The 21,240-nt window shown below is 45.6% G+C and overlaps 1 protein-coding gene across 4 annotated transcripts in view; it reads left to right on the top strand.

The window, feature by feature from the left end:
• Positions 1 to 20,962, top strand: part of HEPH (hephaestin) — a 33,345-nt gene extending 12,383 nt beyond the window's left edge. For 2 of the 4 annotated variants that reach the window (XM_049827601.1, XM_049827602.1), the window contains 13 exons: positions 1,510 to 1,641; positions 2,238 to 2,449; positions 4,096 to 4,246; positions 4,564 to 4,776; positions 5,589 to 5,799; positions 6,074 to 6,213; positions 7,082 to 7,213; positions 8,179 to 8,285; positions 9,005 to 9,230; positions 10,721 to 10,860; positions 11,226 to 11,388; positions 12,570 to 12,602; positions 14,216 to 20,962. In XM_049827601.1, coding sequence (XP_049683558.1) covers positions 1,510 to 1,641; positions 2,238 to 2,449; positions 4,096 to 4,246; positions 4,564 to 4,776; positions 5,589 to 5,799; positions 6,074 to 6,213; positions 7,082 to 7,213; positions 8,179 to 8,285; positions 9,005 to 9,230; positions 10,721 to 10,860; positions 11,226 to 11,388; positions 12,570 to 12,602; positions 14,216 to 14,454 — 2,099 coding nt within the window. In that variant the 3' untranslated portion in view covers positions 14,455 to 20,962. The remainder of the gene's footprint in view (positions 1 to 1,509; positions 1,642 to 2,237; positions 2,450 to 4,095; positions 4,247 to 4,563; positions 4,777 to 5,588; positions 5,800 to 6,073; positions 6,214 to 7,081; positions 7,214 to 8,178; positions 8,286 to 9,004; positions 9,231 to 10,720; positions 10,861 to 11,225; positions 11,389 to 12,569; positions 12,603 to 14,215) is intronic. The other 2 variants (XR_007509432.1, XR_007509431.1) reach the window with 2 other exon arrangements.
• Positions 20,963 to 21,240: the final 278 nt, after the last annotated feature.

Raw genomic sequence — 21,240 nt, 5'->3', positions numbered from 1 at the left:
CCTGGGTCAGATAAACAAGTGACATCTGTGGGGGGAGATGCATGAAGTCATTTGAACTGGCTGATTAAAGCAGACTTGATAAAGTGGTTGGGATGTCTAGAAGAGATATGGGGCCATGAAGGACCGAGCTCTGGAACATGGAGCTGCTGAATGTGATGTGGTACAGTGTGGATAACCCATGCTGCATGGGCACGCACTGGTGGCTTATGCTGCCTGTGCTTGCCCTAAAATACACGAAGCTGTACTGTGGGCAAGGCTGGGTGGTTGGTTGTTAGCGCTGTCACTTTTCTTCATGGAGCTGTTAAGCACACCAGCTGTGGGCACCTGACGGTTCCTCACCCCACAGCTTGCTCCTGCTGCCCTCCACGTGCTTTCCCTCGCAGTGGCTGGCTGTGGTGCTGCCCAAAGTCCTGTGTGCTCACCAGACACTGTGGGTAGCCTATCCAGGTCACTAACCACACAGCAGGTTGCTTGCTTTTTGTTCTGAGACTGTTGGTTTTATGGCCTACATCAGTTGCCTGAGACATTTAATGAGCAGTGGGGGTGGAGTCTGGGCCATCCCAGAGGGGAGGGATGGGGAAGAGGGAGTCTTATGGGTGGAAGAGTTGCAGTGGGATTGCCCCATGGTCGACCAGTGTGCTAAGATGGTCCTTCTGAACTGCAAGGAGCAGTCAAACCCTAAGGCTTAGTTGATGGAGGGGAGAGGGACACGGCTCCAGGCTGGAGAGACGAGCCCTCTCGTATATCAGGAAGGCGAGCGGTCTGTTAACAAAGGGCTCGGCTTGGGGTTCCTCTGAGGAATTGGTGTGGCACCCAAAGGTGATGTTGAGCACCAAGGCAGGAGTTGCTGGGGTGCTAAGCAGGGCCTGGGGAGACCACAGTTACCCGTGGCTTCCAGATGTTCTCCACAAGGGGACCCGAGCATGTGGAGGGCCATCGAGGCACAGGTCTCTGCTGGTTTTGCTGGGCAGCAGCCCGGCTTTCCTCATCCCCTCCCACAGCTTTCAGGAGCAGTCTGTGGACCCAGGGGTCTGCAGGCTGGTGGGAACAAACAGGCATATTAAAGACTCGTGGTTCCCATCTAGCTGTCTGGGGCAGTGTCTCCCAGAGACAGCGGTGGGTTTAGAGCATCTCGCACCCCTCTTTATGTGCCTGCCCGATGCACACACCTTGAAGGCTGAGGGGGCCTTATGTAGGTGGGCGAGAGACAGAGGCCTTTCCCAGGAGCATTTCAGCACATCTGGCCATTGTGTTACTCCTCCTGTGAAGGCCTGAAGCCTCTCGAGTTCTCCTGCAGACCCAAAATGCTTTCAGGCGATTCTTGTCAGCCCCCTGTTCCAGCTGTCAGGGCTGAACAGCCTTAAGTGGTGCTGACACGTGGGGCGTCCGCCTCTTCTGCGTCTTCTGCTCCCCTCAACCTGGGTGAAAGGTGTCCCCGGCTGCTTCGGTTCACTTGGTCATCCAGGGAGCTGCTCTGTTGCTGACATGCTCTCTCTGCTATTTGTGTAGGTCCAGTGATCAAAGCTGAAGTTGGAGACACCATCCTGGTGATGTTTGTTAACAAAGCCTCCTGGCCTTTCAGCATCCAGCCTCATGGAGTGTCCTATGGGAAGGCGTGGGAAGGGATGCGGTACCATGACGGTTTGTGCCCCCCCCCCCCGCCTTTCTCATGTAATTCAATGCTAATGCTGGTGATGGAGCTCCACAGCCCATACGTCCTCTGTGCTGGGGAGTTTCTGCAGCCAGGAAGGATTGGATGTCTTACTGGGTAGAAGCCAGCATGGTCCTCTGAGCCTGCCTGAGGCCTCACTGAAGGAGACCTTCCACTGAACTGGTGCCCAGGGAGGGTGCCAGAGGGAGTACAGTTCTTGCTGTTTTTCAGATGAAAATTTTAAACCAAAGCTTAGACCATTTCTAGCTGTTTGAGACCCTGTGAGCAGAGGAACATGCCCAGCACACTCCAGCTTAGATGACCATGTGCTTCCAACATTCATCTCCCCAGCTGCAGCTGGATCCACTTTGTTGTCTCCTGATGCCATGCCTGTCTCTGGTGTGGCACCAAGGGGAATTTACGTGGTCCTGAGAGCAACTCCCTTCTTGAGCGTTCCTTATAAACACGCCCACATCTTACCTCAGAGATGCTGGGTATTTTAGTGACATGAATGTAGCTGGTGAGAAGATGTAACCAAGTTTGTACAGGGACCTTGGGAATAACCATGCCAATCTCTGTTTTAAAGGTCTGTCCCAGAATGGGGTTTCTGTTGCACCGCTGCACAACTTTACGTACCGCTGGACTGTGCCAAAGCACGTTGGGCCCACGTCCAGCGACCCTCCTTGCCTGACCTGGATGTACAGCTCGGCTGTGAATCCTGTCAAAGACCCCAGTTCAGGCTTAGTAGGGCCTCTGGTCATCTGCAAGCCGGGCACTTTGGATGGCAGCAACAAACAGGTAAAAGGGCTTTTCTTGCCATGCTTTTACCAGGTTCTTTGCTTCCATGTAGAGAAAGGAAGCATCCACAAAGCATTAGGGGACATAATGGAAACAAACGTACAATAGTGTGAGTCCAGGAGAGTTGAATCAAAGCCATGAGGCAGGTTAACATCAGGACAGCTGGTGCCCAGGTCTCATGTGGGAAAGGCTCCCAAGGGCTGCCCTTGAAATTGTTTCTGGGCTCTGCTTTAAAACTCAGACAAACTTGGCTGAACAACTGTACCTTGGATGTGACTTTATAGGTTACTTTTGTCCTGAAACTTTCATAGCAGGCTGCTTTCATAGGCATGTGGAATATTCATTGCAGTCTCAGAAACATTGAAAAGACATTTTCACTTACAGGTGGTTTGCTTGAGTGATACAATGCTTTGAGGTTTGGGTGACCCTCATTTCTTCTGCAAGATCAGTTCATTTTCAAGCAGAGCTAACTACAAAAAGGCATGTGAAAATCCATGTCTGTCTTTATGCTTTTGATGAAAGAGGTGAAATCTGAAGGGTGACCAGAACTTCCTCTTGGAATTTCACTCAGGGATAGTCTACTCATGGCAGTAAATCTAGGGGAGACAGTAAATTAATATACTGGGGAAGCGCAAGACAGATTAGCAGAGCCTTATTGTGAAAAACTAGGCGGCAGAAAAACAACCTCCTGCCACCCTGCCTACCTTGTGGTTTAGATCAGGGAGTGGCTTACAAGTCTGAAAACAGCTGCCATGAGAGCCTCCCTAGAGGAGTTTGCTTTCAGTGGTGGCAAGATGCAGCTAAATTAGGAATGCAGATGAGATCAGCATGCTACACAGGGTGGAAATGTGAATCTTCTGAGCAGAGAGGATTGTGAATATACGCAGCCCACTATGCGAAGGAGCTGTGATAATAAAACATTTGCAGGTATTGAAAAGGTGTAAACAAAACAGACAGACTTGTTTGTAAAGGCAGGACAGGGAAGAATCACCTGGGGCAGCAATTCTGGCTCCACTATCTTTGGCAACCCTTTAATGAATGCTTAATTGGGAAAGGTGCATGGCCACTCCTCCGTGCACAGTGTGCTTAGCCCTCTCTGCAGGGTGTCTTCCTGGGTAGAGCTGAGGGAGCTGATACCAGAGTGAGAATCTGGACAACACTGAGGATGTTCTTTTAGTGGGGAAACACACCATGCTTTGGAATGCATTTCTTAGGACAATTAACATTTTCAAGGATTCAGGGTAATAAAAAAAAATCCCTGATCCAGACCTGTGGTAGGAGAATGGAGGGGTGGAACATAGTCATCAGCCTGCCTTGTGGGCTGAGCTCTGATCTCAGGTCTGGTTTGGACAGACGGTGAAACCTACACGTAGACACAGGGGTGGTGGGAGAAGGAGGCAATGACTTCATATCCTTGGCTGGATTTCGATCACTTTACTAACGTGAAATATCACAGAAATCTACAAGTGGTGCCTCTCATGGAACAAAAGGGGAATTTTCAACATGAGTAAAGGGACAGAGCCCTGGCCCTCAATGAGCCAAGTTTTAAGGTAAAGGAGAACATGAGAGCCAGGCAAAACAGCTTTAACTGTAAAGATAGTTAATTGGTGCATTTTAAAAATTAACAGCCATCATTGTAATTATAGAAAGGGATCGACAAAGAATTTTACCTTCTCTTCAGCGTGTTTGACGAGAACCTCAGCTGGTATTTAAACGCAAACATAAAGTACTATTTGAGGATGGAAGACACTTCTGTGAAAAAGGATGATGAGTTCGAGGAATCAAACAGGATGCATGGTATGGCCTGATGCTGTTCTGTCTGCAGCAGGAATGAACCTGCAGAATGTGGGGTGGTGTTCACCTAAAGACTGAGCTGGGAAGCTGGAGTGTCTGTGTGTTGTATTGGCCTGAAATCAAGTGACGGTAGAGGCAGTGGGTGGTATGTGGGACAAGAAGCACAGCTGTCTCGGGAAGCATGTTCTGAGTGGATTCAGGGGTGAATTACAGGCAAGCTACATTTCCACTGGCAGGCCTGCCCTGTCAAAGTGTATGCACAAAATTAATCTCTTGGCTGGTATCTACCTGCAGAGAGTTAATTGTTTTCTCCTTTGCAGCCATCAATGGGTTTATGTTTGGTAACTTGCCCGGGCTGAATGTGTGTGAAGGAGACAATGTGTCCTGGCACCTTCTGGGCTTGGGCAGTGAAGCAGATGTACATGGAGCTGTGTTTCAGGGAAACACCCTGCAGGTGAATGGAATGCGGAGAGATTCAACCAATCTGTTCCCCCACACATTTGCTACTGCCTTCATGCAGCCTGATAACAGTGGTAAGTGCCTGCACATCTAACTCAGCAGCAGGAAAAGTCTCCCATTGTGGTATTTGCTCCTGTGGCTGATTCTTTAGCACAGTGTAAATTCTTACAGGGTGAGCTGTGCTTTAGATCCTGTTTGGTCCCATTTACGAGGCCACAGCTCCTGTAGTTGCATCTGATTCTGGAGAAGAACAGGAGACTTTGTCCCATATTGTCCCAGACTGATTCTCTAGGCTCCCACTTCCTAATAAATACTTGTAGTAACAGCCCTGATGGACATTGTTGCCTGTGACCCATAGAAACATGCAAACATCTCTTTCAGAATAAAGCAGCAGACAGTTACCAGAGCTTAACTCCCCTGTCCATGGCTTGCAAAGATTCACATTTATGACAGACCCCAGTCTTCCCATTTTGCTGGATGGGCACACAATACCGTGTCTCATTCACACAATGTGATGGCCTCAGCTGCTGGTTGTCTCCTGCCCTGCCCTTTGGCATTTGCGGGCTAGATCTTTTACTTAACCAGTGTCTCAGCAGTGGTGGCACAGTTATGTTGCTTTATTGGTTTCTTCACGTTTAATAAGCTGGTTATTGTGTAAGAAAGCCTCCTGAGATAATTTTCTGTAGGACTTTGTTCTGCCATTCCTCCTTGGTTTCTCTAACAACTCCTTTTATTGGCCTGTGGCAACCAAGCTCCCTAAACAAACGCACAGATACACACAACGCACATACCGATGTCAGCCATGTCACAAGCTCTGCATGGGAAGCAGCTGTTTCCTGGGACCTTTAAAAGTTGCTGATTTCCTTGTTCGTGCTGCCTCCCTCAGGGATTTTTGAGATCTACTGCCAGACGAGCAATCACTACCAGGCTGGGATGAGGGAACGCTACTTCGTTTCCAAGTGTGGAAAAAGGGATCCTGCTCCTGCCCTTCAGTACAAAGGAGTGCGGACATATTACATCGTGGCGGAGGAGGTGGTGTGGGACTACATGCCTGACCGAAGCTGGGAGAGGGAACGGCACAACCATTCTGCAGAGAGGTAGAGCCCTTCTTCTGGGGAAGCCTTTGGCAAAGTCTTTCAGTAGACGTTGGTGAAGCCTGTTGGGTATCTTGGCCATCTTGTGACCTTGTGCGTATGCCACTGCTGGTGGTGCTGCTGCTGGGAGCTGCAACACCCTGTGTCACTGTACCCACCTTTGCAGCCAAAGCAGGTCTCTGGGAAACCCATTCAACTAGAGAACCCCCTGCTGCAAGTTAGCTGTTTGTTCCCTGTGAGTTTTTGGGTATCTCAGCACTCATTCTGCATTTCTCAGCTACGCCGATGTATTTTTGAGCAACGAGAATGGACTGCTTGGCTCCAGGTACAAGAAAGCAGTTTACAGGGAGTACACTGATGGGACTTTCCAGACCCCCAAGGCCAGGATAAATGGTGACGAACACCTAGGGATACTAGGTAAGGGTATGTGCACAGGGTACATCTTTCACTCATGCAGTGATGGGACTTGGACTCTAGGGCTTCAGTGGCTAAGGGCTGTAATCTGAAGGTCTCCAAGGTGTTTAGGCATCTGCTGTGTATACAGGTGAGGAGAAATTCAGACTGGTTGTAGTAAAGACTGGGTTCTCATGCCTGCCTTTGCACCGGCTTCCTTTCATGTCTTAGGCAAAGCATTTTTCCCTGACTAGAACAGAAATAACTGCTGACTTCTAGAGAGCAGTCTGAGAGATGTAGGTGAAAATCTGTAGGTGTAGGTGAAAATCTGTAGGTGTGAGAGAAATGCTTTTGAGGCAAAAGCAGGCAGGCCTTGAAGTGGAGGAGCACATTACAATGACCAATGGAAGTCTGTGGAGACTGTGTTACGAACCCAGGACTATAAGTGGTGCCAGAGCAGCAAGGCTGAGGCAGTATATGCCATTCAAAATGGGCTGCAGCTCTGATTTGTGACACTGTCAGGCCGAGTTGAATATTGCCACGTTTTTTGAAATGAGCAGCAAGGGATGATCAAGACATTGTGAAACTTAGCATAGCAGTATTCAGAAATCAAGCCTTGGTTGTACTGGGCACAGATAAAATGCATAACAACTTTCATTTCTCTCATTGTGAAACATGCAGTCTGGTTTTCTAAGACTTAACTTGAATTGGATCTGACATCCAGTTCTCTTTTTTGGGAGGTAGAGAGAAGGTAGAGAAGAGGGAGGGGAACACCATAAATCTTATAAGGGAGTATCTCTGGGGAGAAAGTGTGGAGAGAGAGGTGGGAATATCCTCAGGAGATATGTTGACAGTTTTTGCTAGTCTCAGAGTACATTCTTCCTATCTCAAGGCCCTTTTCTGTGGGCGGAAGTGGGAGATATTCTCAACATCGTGTTTAAGAACAACGCCACACGACCCTACTCCATTCATGCGCATGGGGTGCTGGAAAGGGAGACAGGACAGCCACAAGTAGCAAACCCTGGTAAGTCACTGTGGTCTCCAGTCGTATTCCTGTATGGGCTTACAAAGCTAATTTTAGCCTATAGCTAGGCTGGTTTCCTTAAGTAGGCTTAGATGTACTTGTTTTCTTATGGTAGAGAACTAGAACTGAACAATAACCTGAGTTCACTGTGGTTTTAGTGATACCATTTGTGTGGGAATGGCAGCCCTGGGAGTTTATCTGCTCTGACTTCTAGGATAAGTGTAGCACAAACCTTTCTGTGTGCAGCCTTATCCCCTCCTCTGAGCGTGGCCTGTCTATAGGAAGGAGAAAGATGGTGGCAGTTCACAGCTCAGCCAGTCCTTGGTAGCCCCAGGCTGACCACCCATGATGGGGGAAGCCTACCCCTCTTCTTTGGGACCTATACTTTTTGTGGTGTGCACAATAGTATGAAATAGGAGAAATTCACAATTGCTTGCCAGGACACTGAATTAAATCACCAATTTGTTTCATGGTCCAGATGTGAATTTGTATAATGTTTGGTCCCCTTTGACTTGCACAGGCTGTCTAAGCACCAAACGGGTTTTCAGCTGGGCCCTATCTTTCTGACATGTATTACTAATATGCAAACCAATACTTTTAAAAATGAATTTGAATGAGCATCATAAATATACTTCAAAGAGAGGAAAGATCATCTCAAGCTCCATCTGTACTGAAGAGAGGTGGAATTTCCTTGGTCAGATCCAGACTCAAAGGCGGCAGATAAACCAGAGTTATGCTGGTACCAGATAGTGTGTGCATCCTGTGACCCCTCTGCTTTGCTTGTGAGAGGAGAGCTTCCATCCTGTTTTTCAGTGTTTGGGGACGGAAGATGCAATGTCCAGTGAAATCAGAAATGAATTTACGCTTTGGAGACAGGATCTTTTTTGCTTTGCTTTGCATGCTGCTCAGCAAGCTGGCAAGTGGGTGTATCACACTGGTGTTAATGGTCCTTCTCTGTCACTCAGGTGACATTGTGACATACCGATGGGAAGTTCCTGAGAGATCTGGTCCAGGGCCAAATGATTCAGCCTGTGTTCCTTGGATCTACTACTCCGTGGTGGACCCGGTAAAGGTAAAATAAAAGTTAGACCAATTTTTCTCCCCCTCTGAAAAACAATGTGAGCTGAATGCAATTTGGAGATTGGCCCAGCTGAGAGATAGAGGATCTACCTGGTGACATGTCCAGTGTCCTCCTGGGAGAGGAAATCCTCCAGATTTGTCCTGATGTTTGTCCTTATTTTTTCCAGACACAAAACTTCATGAAACAATTCCACCATCTCCTTGACACTAACCTTGTATGAGAACATCTCCCAGTCAGTCATGGTTTCTATTGGTGAGAGCCATAGGGCTAATCTAGAAAGGCAGAAATTGTCCAATATTAGGCCCCATGGATAAAGCAGGAATATTTGAGCACTGCTAGGTTCAGTTGTCATAGCAGATTTCACAGGGAAAAACAACCTGGAGGATCCTGCAACAAACCATTGCATTCAACCCAGAGATCACTGCCTTTTTATCTCAAGTTGCAGATGTTTTTCCAGAGTGGAGAATATTTTGATATAATTCATATTTATGACTTCTGGATTTGCATTCATAAGAGCATGTATAGTCTCTGTTCCTGTGCTTTGGTGGCTGATGTTCACCAATGAGAGTACTTAAACGGTGCTACTGTGTGTTTTAAGTGGGGTGATGGAGGGAACAGAAAATACAGTTGCTGAAAGGCAAAGAACTGCGTACAAAAGGGAGAGTGAGAAGGTCGTTGCCTCAGATGTTTTTCTCCTTCATTCTGATTAGGATCTGTACAGTGGTCTGATTGGACCCCTGAAGATCTGCCGGAGAGGGGCACTGCAGTCTGATGGAATCAGGAAGGATGTAAAGAGGGAGTTTGCTTTACTGTTCCTGGTTTTTGATGAAAATCAGTCCTGGTACTTGGAGGAGAATGTGGAACATTACAGTAAGGGAAATCACAAGGAGATCAACCTGCTGGATGACAAATTTGTGGAAAGCAACAAAATGCATGGTAATACCTGTTAGGCACCTGAGCACCCATTACTATCTATGCAAAGTTGATGTTGACTTTGCGACCTCTAAGTAGTTGGCCACCCAAAACGCAAGAGCCTGACTCCTAGTGAATGCCTTCATCCTTTTCCATTGTCAGTGGCACGAACAGAATTAAACTGTCTGTTGTTCTCAATATTGCAGCATATATATATGGCACAAATCTCTGATCTACAATGAAGGCTAATCATTATGGCTGTCCCTGTCAGGAGGAATAGCAAGATATGGGCCAGAGAGGTTAATCTCTGATGTGTCTGAGTGACTCAGAATAGGAAATAAAATCAAATGTGAAATTAACTTGTCAGACTAATTTCATTCTGTTTGTCTCAGGATTGTTAAGATATGCTAGATTTCAAATTAATTGGCTAAGCTATGTGGCTGCAATACATGGTTTGGTTTTTTTAGCTGGTTACCAAAAAGCCATTTCTACCACAGTAGGATGAATGCATTTTTCTAAATTAACATGTTATGTATGATAATCTTTCTCCATATTATATCTGGATCTATCTGAAGTATTCTCAGCAAAACAAGTCTCTTGGCAGTTGTGGAGATGAGAATAGTGAAGAGTTGCATTATGTATACTGTCATTACTGCTGGTTTTGTACAGATGATATAAGGAATCTCCAAATATACATGTCCATGAAGTTGTTATTGTTAACCCAATATTATAGCTAGTAAAACTAAAACATTGAAGTTGGATGCTTGTTTTGGGCTACAGAAAGTGCTTATGGCAGATCTGGGAGCAAAGCACCAGTGTTCCTGCCCTCAGATCATGTCTCTTTCCATCTTATTCCCTCTGTTGGCACACACATGGAAACTTTCATGCTCAGATGACATCGCATTCATCTCATTCACTGTTTCAGTCCTTTTCCTGCATTTGCAGTCAAAGCAATATTCCTTCTGGCTGTGCTAATTATGAAATAATAGTCCTGCTGTGTAGCAATTTTTTTAAAAATTTTTTTTTACAAGTGATCAGTATGTAATGTGTGCAGCCAGCATGAGACACAGAATGACAGGATTGACTGTTGGCAGGATTTACCTGTTTTCATTGTTCAGCAAGTAAATTTTTGAGATTTATGTGTATCGAGATAGATACATATTTCCCTATCATTGGGCTAAGAAGGCCATTTTTACACAACCTGACCTCTAGAAACAACCACCTCTGGCTGGCTGCAGGTTTTCAGCAAGAGGTAGTTTTTGGGATTTGAGCCAGCATGGTCTTGGATGCAAGTCACTTTTCCTATCTGTTAATAGAGTGGATAAGTAGTTGAGCTGGGGAGAGACTGCCAAACTTTTGGGGGGCTGTCATATGGTAGACACCAACTGTTGATGCACTGGTTGCTATGTGAGCTCTGTAGCATCTAACTGGATCTGCATGTTCTTCCTCTGAGATGGTTCAGTGTCTTCACTGTTTCAATAACAGCCTTTTCTACTCTGTTATTTTCTGCGCAGCAATCAATGGGAGGCTCTACGCGAACTTGCCTGGGCTGACCATGTTCCAGGGTGAGTGGGTGAACTGGTACCTGCTGGGAATGGGTCAGGAGATTGATGTCCACACAGTCCATTTTCATGCTGAGACCTTCATGTACAAGGTAAGAGTAACCTGCTGATGATAAAGCAGAGACTGACCACCAGTATCATCACTTTTGCTTGACTGATGGACTTGAACTTCTTGAATGACTTTGCAGCAATTTCACCGAACTAGGAAAGGGATGTGATTTTACACATCCAAAACTGACTCACTGAGCCTCTGTATTGTGCTGGTATGTCTAGCTTAACTCTCCTTAGGCTTAGGTATTACCAGATTGTGTTTGCTTTCCCAGCTACAGCTCTGGAACTGCTCTGTGAAATCTTTTTTTTGAGCTATTAAAGTGGTCTCCAGAAACACTGACAGAATTTTCGTTCTGAAAGTATGCAGAGAGCACTGCACACTAACAGCCTCCATTCCCTTTAACAGAGTGGCAAAAGCTACAGAGCAGATGTTGTGGATCTGTTCCCTGGGACCTTTGAAATGGTGGAGATGTTGGTTGGGAACCCTGGGACATGGCTGCTTCATTGTCATGTGTCTGATCATATCCATGCTGGTATGGAGATAGTCTTCACAGTCTTGCCTAGACCAGGTAGGGAGCTATCACTGATAGTTACAGTAAAGTGTTGAACAGCATTTTCTACTACTGCTGCTAAATTCTGAGTGTTTGCATCACACTTACAACTATTTTACATACCATAAACAGCCAGTTAATTGAGCAGATAATTACTTAAGTACCATTAATTTAAGATGTTCCATTTGAATATGGTAATATGTGCAGCTGGAATTAATAACAAATTGGTTTCTGGGGTTTACGTTGCCTACGTTACTATTATGAGTTTTATTTTAGCTTGTGTCTGAGAAGCAATGTTCAGCCATCAGCTAGTATTGTTCTCTTTAAGAATATTACATGTAATCTAAATGGACATCCTAAGGCTTCTCATTTTACCAGGAAACACTGGAAGGTGCTCAAAGATGAGTGACACTCTGCACTGGCTTTGGCTGCGATGGAGTTAATTTTTTTCATAGCAGCCCATGTGGTGCTGTGTTTTAGATTTGTTACCAAAGCAGAGTTGATAACACACTGATGTTTTAGCTGTTGGTGAACAGTGCTTGCATAGTGTAAAGGTCTTCTCTCTTACTCAGTAGGTTGGGGTGGGCAAGAGGCAGGGAAGGGACACAGGTGGGACAGCTGACCTGAATTGCCCAAGGGATATTCCATACCATATAATATCATGCTCAGCAATAAAAATGTGGGGGAGTTTTTCCAAAGTAGCCGTTGCTCAGGGACTGGCTGGGTATCAGTCTGCTGGTGGCGAATGATTGCTTTTGTATCACTTGGGTTCTTGGCGGTTTTATTTAGTGGGGTTTTCTTTTGGTGTTCCCCCCCGCCCCCTTCGCTTATTAAATTGCCTTTATCTCAACCCACAAGTTTTTGGTTTTTTCCTTGCATTTGCCCTTCTGATTCCCTTCCCGATCCTGCTGGAGGGTGAGTGAGCAACCTGCCAGCTGGCGGTCAGCCTACCACACGCTCAGAGCCTTTGATTGTGCTCTTCAAAGGCTGTAAAGGATTGTGCAGCAGGAACGGGTCTGCTTTTGAAGCAGGTAATGCAAAAACACTCTTGGTGTGTGGCAGAGAGGGAAAACAAACATTGACGGGAGAAAAGATCTGCAAGCCCTGGAAAACCATGCTGCCTCTGGATCTGGTCCTTGCCAAATGTGCCATGTTCTAGACTCTTAACACTTTCTCACCCTCTTTTTGTTTCCTTTCAGAGCCAGCACTTGAAGCTGTAAACTACAGTGCAGGTACGGTGTATGTTGCACTGCTAAATACTGTCTGTGTGTGTGAGGTGGAGGAGGAGGGAGCGCTCTGATCGGTACAGATTTAGATCTGTTTGAGGAGAAGGGAGGAGTGTGAACGCCACTTACAGCCTCTCCTCTGTCAGGTTGGCCAGCATGTTAGTCTGAGGCCTGGCTGCTGATGGATAACAGGGAGGGTTCCAGGTTGGTTTGTTTATCTGTCCTCCAAGTGTCTGTGCTCTGATGATAAAAATAAGGAAGTTGGGCTTGTTAGGCTTGTTTTACCATGTTAGGTGAAAAAGTTTAGTGGCCTCACATTCTGTTGTACTTGCTACGTAAGGATTCATCTTCAGAGGGGAGTGCAAGCTTAGAAACTGGCAGAGATTCAAAGGGTTTTAAAGGAGGGTGTTGCAAAGGAGGTGATTTTTTTTTTTTTCTTTTCTTATCCCTTCGATCAAAACCCAAGGGCACCTTAAATTAGTTGTCTTGCTGCCTTGGACTGTCAGTGACTATGGAGTTTAGGGAGTTTTCACATTCACGATTACTGGCTGAAGGGACTGATTCAGCATGCAAACAAGCACATCTGCCTTCTGATCTGTTCTTCCACCAAGAAAAAGCCTAAGCACATGCCCTGGGTCTTTCAGGTATTTTAAAGAACAGATGTGAGAAGATGTTTGAGCAGCACCAGGGAGAAAGGGAGTAGTAGATAAGATACTTTTAAAATTTTCTGGGGTAAAAGTCTGAATAGTTTATAGTGGTGATTTCTTTCCCTGATTTTTTCATCTTTTCTTCACAACTCCACTTTTCAGCCATTGTGAATAAATCCAGATGAGCTGATTTCAGAGCCAGCTCAGACCAGCTGAAAATACAGCCATCTACTTAGAACTCTTCAGTCTTTCTCTACTGATATTTCAGTCATTTCCTTCCCAACAATGTTTTCCCCTCTCAAAATTGGGTGTAAATACAAGTAGGAAATGTGTCAGAGCAGTAATGACAATATTAAATAATTTGGTTTTATACCATACTCAGGCATCAGCCTGTGTATGCTCACCAGGCAAAAACCTTGATCAACAGTTGTTACCTGTGCAAATAGCCACTTTTCTCAAAAGGTTGCTGCTGCCTCTGTGAGGAAGCATAAGAGCTCAGGATCTTAAGTGACTCACTACCGCCATGACTGAGCAAGTGCACTCTGAAAAGTGGTGGTTAGGACAACAGCCTGTGCATGGGGAGCTTGGAGCAGGGTGGGGAACTCGCAGCAGCCCTGGTCCGGATGCTCGTTCTCATTTTCATATTCCTGTTCCTAGCCTAGCCACTGACTCCCCACACAACTGCAGATCACCTCCCTTGTGAATGGGGACAGCAGTGGTTAGCTGACTGAGCTTGAATAGCTATGAGATATGGTAAGGTCCTGGGATGGAGTGGATTAGGTAAAAGAACCATTCATTCTCAAATTTCTGTGTGACCTCAGGGATGAGGGTCTGTTAGATGGACAGCGAATGGGTCTCCTTTGATTTGCTTTGTGTTGGGTCTTTCTTTTGCTCCTTTTTAAAATTTCTTGGAACCTTTCAGTTGTGGTATTTCTGGCTCTCATTGGAACTATCTTTTTGTTTGTCTCTCAGAGTTGCCACCTGAGGATGAGTCCCAGAAGATCATGGTTTTTGGAGCTAAGTTGGCTCAAGGGCAGATAGAGGCCACAGTCATCACTCTAGCCATTGCAGGAATGGTGCTCTTCCTGGTCGCCTGCTTCCTCCTGGGAGTGGTCATCTATCTTGAGAGACAAAAGAGGTTAAGACGCAATCGGAGGTCCATCCTGGATGACGGATTCAAACTCATGTCTAAAAAGAATTCAGGGCTATGAAAGCCATGTACAAACTGCAGGTTGTGTGCTTGGAGCAGAAGCTGGATGGTTGCCTACAGCAAAGATTTTGGGGCTTCATTTCAATCGTACACTGTACTTCTAGGAGCTAAGGAGGGAAAGTTAGAGCCCTGACCTCTTCATATATCTTCTTCAGCACTCTGTATAGAAAAAGTCTGTCCAGGAGAAATCTGAGGACCCTTTGAACTGACTGAAGACAAGTAATGAGTAAAAAGGTGCTTCTAAAATATTCCTCTTCCCCAGGAAAGAGAGGAGACATTTCCCCTATTTTCTTCTCTCCAGAATAACTCCACTTGGTCTTTCTCAGCAGACTAGCATAGGCCATTCCAGTCTTGCTCCATTGCCAGAGCTGAGTTGGGAATTGTCTCCCAAGAAACTGAAAGTAATTAATCTGAAGGGGGAAGATAGTATTTTCATTTTTGTGAATCAATTAAGAATACAGAAGAGAAAATGTTAATTTAGATTTGGATTGCTGGTTTTTGAGTAATTGGACAGATGCAAATTCAGGGCAGCACATGTCATGGTGTGAGAGAGCTCCAACAAGGGCCATGGCAACAGTTGTGCCTCACCACCAGCCTTGCTGTGGCACATCCTTTTGCCCCCAGCACCCCAGGCAATGTGCTTTGATATCGGGCATCCTGTGTCTTGTGCTGGGAGAAGAAGCTTTTCCGAGTGCTGCAGAGCATCGTGGTGACTTCGCTCCATTGCAGTTCTGTTGGTCTGTGCGCATGAAGCGCTGTACCTCAGCACCTGTGCAGCTCCTTGTGCAACAGGGTCAAGGATGCTGTGATGTTCTGTGATGTGGCTTGCTCTCTTTCTTTCAAATACATTTCATTCAAGTTATCTCCAGAGTTGAGCTGTTGCCATGTTACTGCTGTGAGCCAAGCCAAAGACTCGGTCCTGTGTGAGCTGGAGTTTATGCTTGGGACAGAAGAAGTCAGGGACTCCTTACCCCATTGTGGTGCAATGGCAGGTTTGTCCAGGCAAATGTGGCAACAATGAGGGAGAAAGCTAAAGTTTGGTGGAATTGGTTTGCAGTGCAGAGCAAATAAACTGCATTCTGTGGAGTGTGAGGTAGTGCAGCCTCAGATAAGGGAATGGTTGCTGTAACGAGGGGTTGTACTAAGGGGAGCCTTGCCTTTTAGATAGCACAGAATTGCAGATGTTAAGAGATGGAGTGGCTCGTCTTTATAAACAAATGCTCGTGGAGCATTGCTGTCTACTGAACCCTCTGTGGCTAATGACAGTCCCCATGGAGAGAGGAGCCAGGTGCTGGGGGGGGGAGCCTGCTTGGAACCAGGAGGGGACGGGGACACAGTGCCTCCCCTCCAACCCTGGGGGTGTCTTTGGATTGGGGTCGGGCACCTCCTGGTGCCTGCTCTCTCTGCTGCAGCTGCCTGCCAGGAGCCAAACTGGGGGGGTGGGTGGTGTAGCCCGTGACTAACACCAGAGCTCTGTAGCCCACCACGCAGGCTGTGGTAGTCATCCTCCAGTGGCAGCCATGCCCACACACATCACAGTCACATCACCCCACATGTCAAGTACCAAGCAGTTCCCTATAAAATATCTATCTTCTTGGCTCAGCCACCGAATCCCCATTATCTAAATGGATGCAGGTTAGTGCTTCCATATTTCTGTCCCTGTTTTAAATTGGAAAGGGCATAAAAGAAATCCTTTCTGGGTGGCTTTCAGAGGCAATTAAAGCAGAGCCAGCTAAATGGCTGTAATGACAAGTGACTGCTGTAGGCTATTTAGGTATAACAGTACCATTTTACTTAGAACAACAGTTATACTTAATCATGCTCAATTCATATTGGGTCCCTGTGAATTCCCAGCTGCCCTTTCCTCTGGCTATGGGGACAAAGCTCATTAATTTCCTTTCATTACACTTCATTAAGCCTGGTGAGGAGCTAGAGGGCTGTTGAATGCTCTGAACATGGGTACTCTTTGCTCATTGTCGACCCTGGTTCAGCTGCTGTTGCAAACCAGAGGTTTACAAGCCCAGCAGTCCTGGGTGAATTTTAGAGCTATGTCATCAGAAGTAAGAACCAAGCAGGAAAAGTTGTTTCCCACTCACCCCACCCCCCTACAGACAAAGGAGTTATTGTAAATGTATTTACTTTCTTCAAGAAAACAGAAAGAGGGCAGTCGCCCTTTCTTTAGTTCTTCAGCCAGTAGCCAGGGCACTAAGCTGGATGACAGTGGACTTGAGTTTCAGCAGTGGCTGTGAAGCAGGGCAGCACAGGGACTGGAGTTGGGTCTCCAGATTTGCATACATTCCTTAAACAGCAGGCTGCCAAAAGTCCTCCAACGTAATGTTTTTTTTGGGTGAAGTGGAGCATCGGTGGCAGAGGTCTCTTCTCCAGTGTTGGTAGGACACTCTTGAGCCCACACCCTAGAAGAGGCCTTGGCTGAGTGGCTGTTTTGGTGAGGACTGTGTCCTCTGATAAGTAATTCCACCCCAGACTGAGAAAACTCAAGGGAAAGCTTTGGACAAAACAGATCATTTTGCTAAAACCTTCTGTTGCAACAAACTGTGACGAAGAACAGTTTATCAGCAACTTCACAACTGCCTCTAATCAGAAGTTGGCTGTCGCAGCTGGTGGGCATAGGAGGAGGAGGAGAGACATTTCACAGTTCTGGTGACTGAGCTGGAGCCTGTGAACAAATGTGTGTTTGCTTTGGCAGCAAGCCTTCTGTCTGAGCATCCTACGGTGTCTTGTTTGTGCTTATCCCTGATGCACGTATGGCTGCCAAGGAGCCCACCTTGCTGTCTTTTTGAGCAGGTGACAGGATTAGGGTCTCAGCACTGCTGCTCCACAGGGAGACACTGGGATGGCAATAGCTCCCACGCTGAGCTGAGGCAGTAGATTATGCGAGTGCTCCCGCTTCTTTTGCCAGTGCAAAATAAACTAGCTAAGGTTAAACTCTGTTCTGTAGTGGTTCAAAATAAATCGTTTGCAATAATACACACGGAAAAGGATTAGAAGTGTTCAGGTCATCCATTAGCATGGCTTAGCTCATAGGGACAGAAGGACAGAAATAAACATAGACATGCTTATAGATAGTTTGCTATAGGAAACTTAAAAAAACCTCCACAAAAAAACCCACCCCACTTTAATACATGCTACCAGTATAATTCCAGAACAAGTTTATCTTTGTGGAGGAACTGGCCTCTCGGGTTTTGTATGGGATAAACATAAGCAGCAGCTAATATTTTCTGTTGTATTCATTGTAGGTAGTGCTTCTTGTCTGCAGTTCCAGGACCCAATTCCTAGGCCCCAATTAGATGTGAAACTTTTGAGAAGTTTGCCTAGGTGATCACTCATTTAAAGTTACCCACACTCTTGAAGGCTGTCTCAGGTGACAGCAAAGCTGAGTTACTCATATGGCAGCAGCTGGACATTTGCAGCAGGGCTGAGATGAATAATCCTTTTATTAGTGCTGTCATCTTGCTCAGTAATGGGCATAATCACCACTACATTACTCTAGCAGGCAGGCAATCACATCCTTGCTCCACGTCAGGGCTGGGCTGGTGTTCAGCTGATGTTCCTTTGTACTCCCACTCATGCTATGGATGTGAGAGATGTGCGAGTCAAAAGCAGGGTGCTTTTTGGATGTGCACATGGAAGTATAAAATGCTGTCTTGATTTTTTTTCTCAAAATACAAAGGTTAATGTCAAATTAACCTGAGGCACACCATAAAAAAAGACTAACACTGGTAATTGTCAGTGAAAGGATTTGAATGTCTTTCAGGTGTAATGCAGTCTTTGGTTCTGAATTAAATATATGGCTTAACATGCAGCTTGTTTTGTAATATATAATCGCCATGTAGACTGTTTACAGTGGTTATAATTTTGTTGACACAGCAAATTATAGGAGTGATCTTAAGTCTGGAGCTATGTGCATCTATACTGCCTGGGAGAAGGAATTCAAGCACAACAGCTGCCAAAACAAGGTGATGTGCAAGATCACAATCAGAGGATGGATCTGAGTAGAAGTAAAAGCTGGCCTCCATGCATACACAAGGTAGCAAACTTGTCAAAGCATTAGTCTCAGAAGCAACTGAAGAATTTAGTCACAGACTATTCTGGCGATGTGAGAACAGCAGGACTGGGCGTGTGATTGATGAAACAGCTATTACTGGAAATTAGAATTTATGGTGTTAAAATTCAAAGACAGCCTGTCTTGGAAATCAATTTGTTAATTTGCTCCTATTTTGGGGAAAGTAAATCTATTATTCAGCATGTGTTCTTTATAAACCTTGTATCCTTTCATATTCTTGAGAGACAGGTTTCATTCTGTATTCTTAAACTGAGGGAAGGATGGGAGAGGTGAAATAGTCACCTGTCCCTGATGAGCCCTAGAGGAAGAGTAAGGGAGTAATTCAGTCTGTTGGGAGAATGTACAGGCAAAAATCCTGCTGCCTAAGGGACAGTTAAATAGGTGTGATGCTGCTGCTGCTGCTGGCAGCATGTCTGATGGGTGCAGGAGAGAGAAGTTCTCTGTTATTCAGTGTCATCAAGAATAAGAAGAAATTCTGTCTTATCTTTTGTGTACAGAAGGATGTTGATGTAGTGCGAGGTTTTGGAATCTGTCACTGTAAGAAGCTTACAGAAAACCCTGCCTGTAGGACCTTCCTATCGGATCCTTATTTTTCATATTTGGGTATTATTTTCTTCAAATGAAAGTTTTGGAGATAAGCAAAGAACAGCCATCTGCTTTCAGTCAGGCTGACTTGCTTTGTGAGAAACAAACAAGCAGAAAACAAAGCTAAGGATGCCAAGAGAGCACGGTGCATCCTTGCCTGCTGTGGGCTCCTTTCGACAGCGGCTGTGTCCAGGACAGCAGTTGCTGTGCTGCAGGAAGGAGGTTCAGGTCGTCAGTGAGGAAGTTCCTTCTCCACTTGTCAGTGCAGAATATGGAAAGGTCCTAAGCCAAACATAATGTGCGGGCCCCCTCTTGTAGCTTCAGTCACTCCAGGTTTGGTGTTTGCCCATCAGTCGTTTTACAGATCTCTGCTGTCGCCACGGTTGGGAGGCAGTGGGCTGGGTGATTTACAGTTAGATTTGGGTGGGCTTCTCAAAATCTAACCTACTGAACAAGACTGAGCATAAGGGTTGCAACTAGTCCAATTTGCAGACTCTCAGTTTGTTAAGCATCAAAAAACCCCAAAGTGTAACAGCAATGTGGGGTTTAAAACAGGTGCCTTGTTAGCTGGATTATGTTTAACTGAAAGCTCTGCAGTACCCCGGCTCATCTAGAGACACTTGTTAGGGGTGCATTGAGCTGAAATATTCTTCAACCTTCTTTCATCAATACTTTGTGAATATACAATTCACCAAGGATCATCTTGAAGCAGAGCTGCCATCTGAGCACAATGGCTGCCCCTTCCTCGTGAGCCCACACTCCTACTGGCCCATTTACACTCTGTCTAAAGATTTGGCTGCAAGTCTTGTTTCAGAATAGCTCGTGGCTCTTGATTTTCTCTCTGCAGCCTTTAGACATCCTCAGCTTGGAGGTGTTTCATTAATTAGGCTGGAAGAACCAGCTAGGATCCCTTGGTGTTGCTAATTGCTAGCCTGAGAAGCCCAGTGTGTAATGAACCACCTCTGGGTATTGCAGTCATGACTTCTAGGCTTTTAATATTCCAGATGCACAGCTCAGAAATGGCTTCCTTGTGGGCACTGTTCTCTTCCTAGAATGAATGGGACCTGCAGGCTGAAGGGTTTGCTGTGAAACTGCAAATTGTAGATGTAATAAATACCAGGTTTACTGTTGCTTTATAAGGAACCTTCTGGGAAATCTTCTGCTGGTGTCATGGCTGAGTTATGTGATTTCCATCGGGTGAAGCTGTACAAAGGTTTGATAAAACTGATTGCAGTGTCTCATTAGCCAGCAAATTCCCAAAAGGCTGATCATCCATCATAGCATCCAATCACTGTCAATAATGATTCAGGATGTGAGAGAAGGCCCCATATTTTACCTCTTTGAGAAACTCAGCTAAATCACTGTCAAGGTAAGTCATCATGTTCAGTTGTGTTAAAAGCCTGAAGAACAGTTACAAGGCTCACAACAGCAGTGGAGAGGTTGTGGGGAAAGGAGTCTTGAATGATTCAGCTCAGCTGTGGTAATGCAATGGGCGGAAATGCCCTGGGGTACCAATTTAATTAAAATAATGGTTAATGTCTACATGCTGTAACCTAAGGAACTATAAGGAAGCAAGCACCTGACATCTTGAGAGCTTACACAAGGCTTCAGGAATAAATTGCTGTTATCTTCTTTATTTTCTAAGAATTCAAATAGAAATAGGTGATATTGGCATTTCATGCTGTGCTACAGACAGCAATTTCATTCTTACACAGGGGAACATCAGTATTGCTGATACAAAAAACCATGTTACAATTTGGTGGATTTTGAATAGTCAAGTGCAATGGAACCAAGATTTAAAATTCTTCTTCTATTTTGCCCAAATAAAACCTGATCAAACACCTTCTCAGATTCTGCCTATATTCAATCAGTCTTGCAAACAATAATTCAGTAATCATTAAATACCTGTGTCCTGAGTCATACAACCACTGCTGGTGGTCTGTGATCTCTGTCAGCTCTTAGTTATGCAAGCATGGTCCATTGTGACTTTCCTATTAATCCTTTTCTCTTAGGCTGCTTTCTAGTGCTCTATTTAACTGACTCTGTAACCACACTGGCTCAGTACTGCTTTATGACAGCAGCTGCTTTATGGGCTCCATCCCTGCATACCCTCCAGCA

Source organism: Accipiter gentilis, chromosome 24, assembly GCF_929443795.1.
Source record: "Accipiter gentilis chromosome 24, bAccGen1.1, whole genome shotgun sequence".
Lineage (NCBI taxonomy): Eukaryota > Metazoa > Chordata > Aves > Accipitriformes > Accipitridae > Astur > Astur gentilis.
The sequence above is the reverse complement of the archived record's forward strand: the minus strand, read 5'-3'. Positions and strand labels throughout refer to the sequence as shown.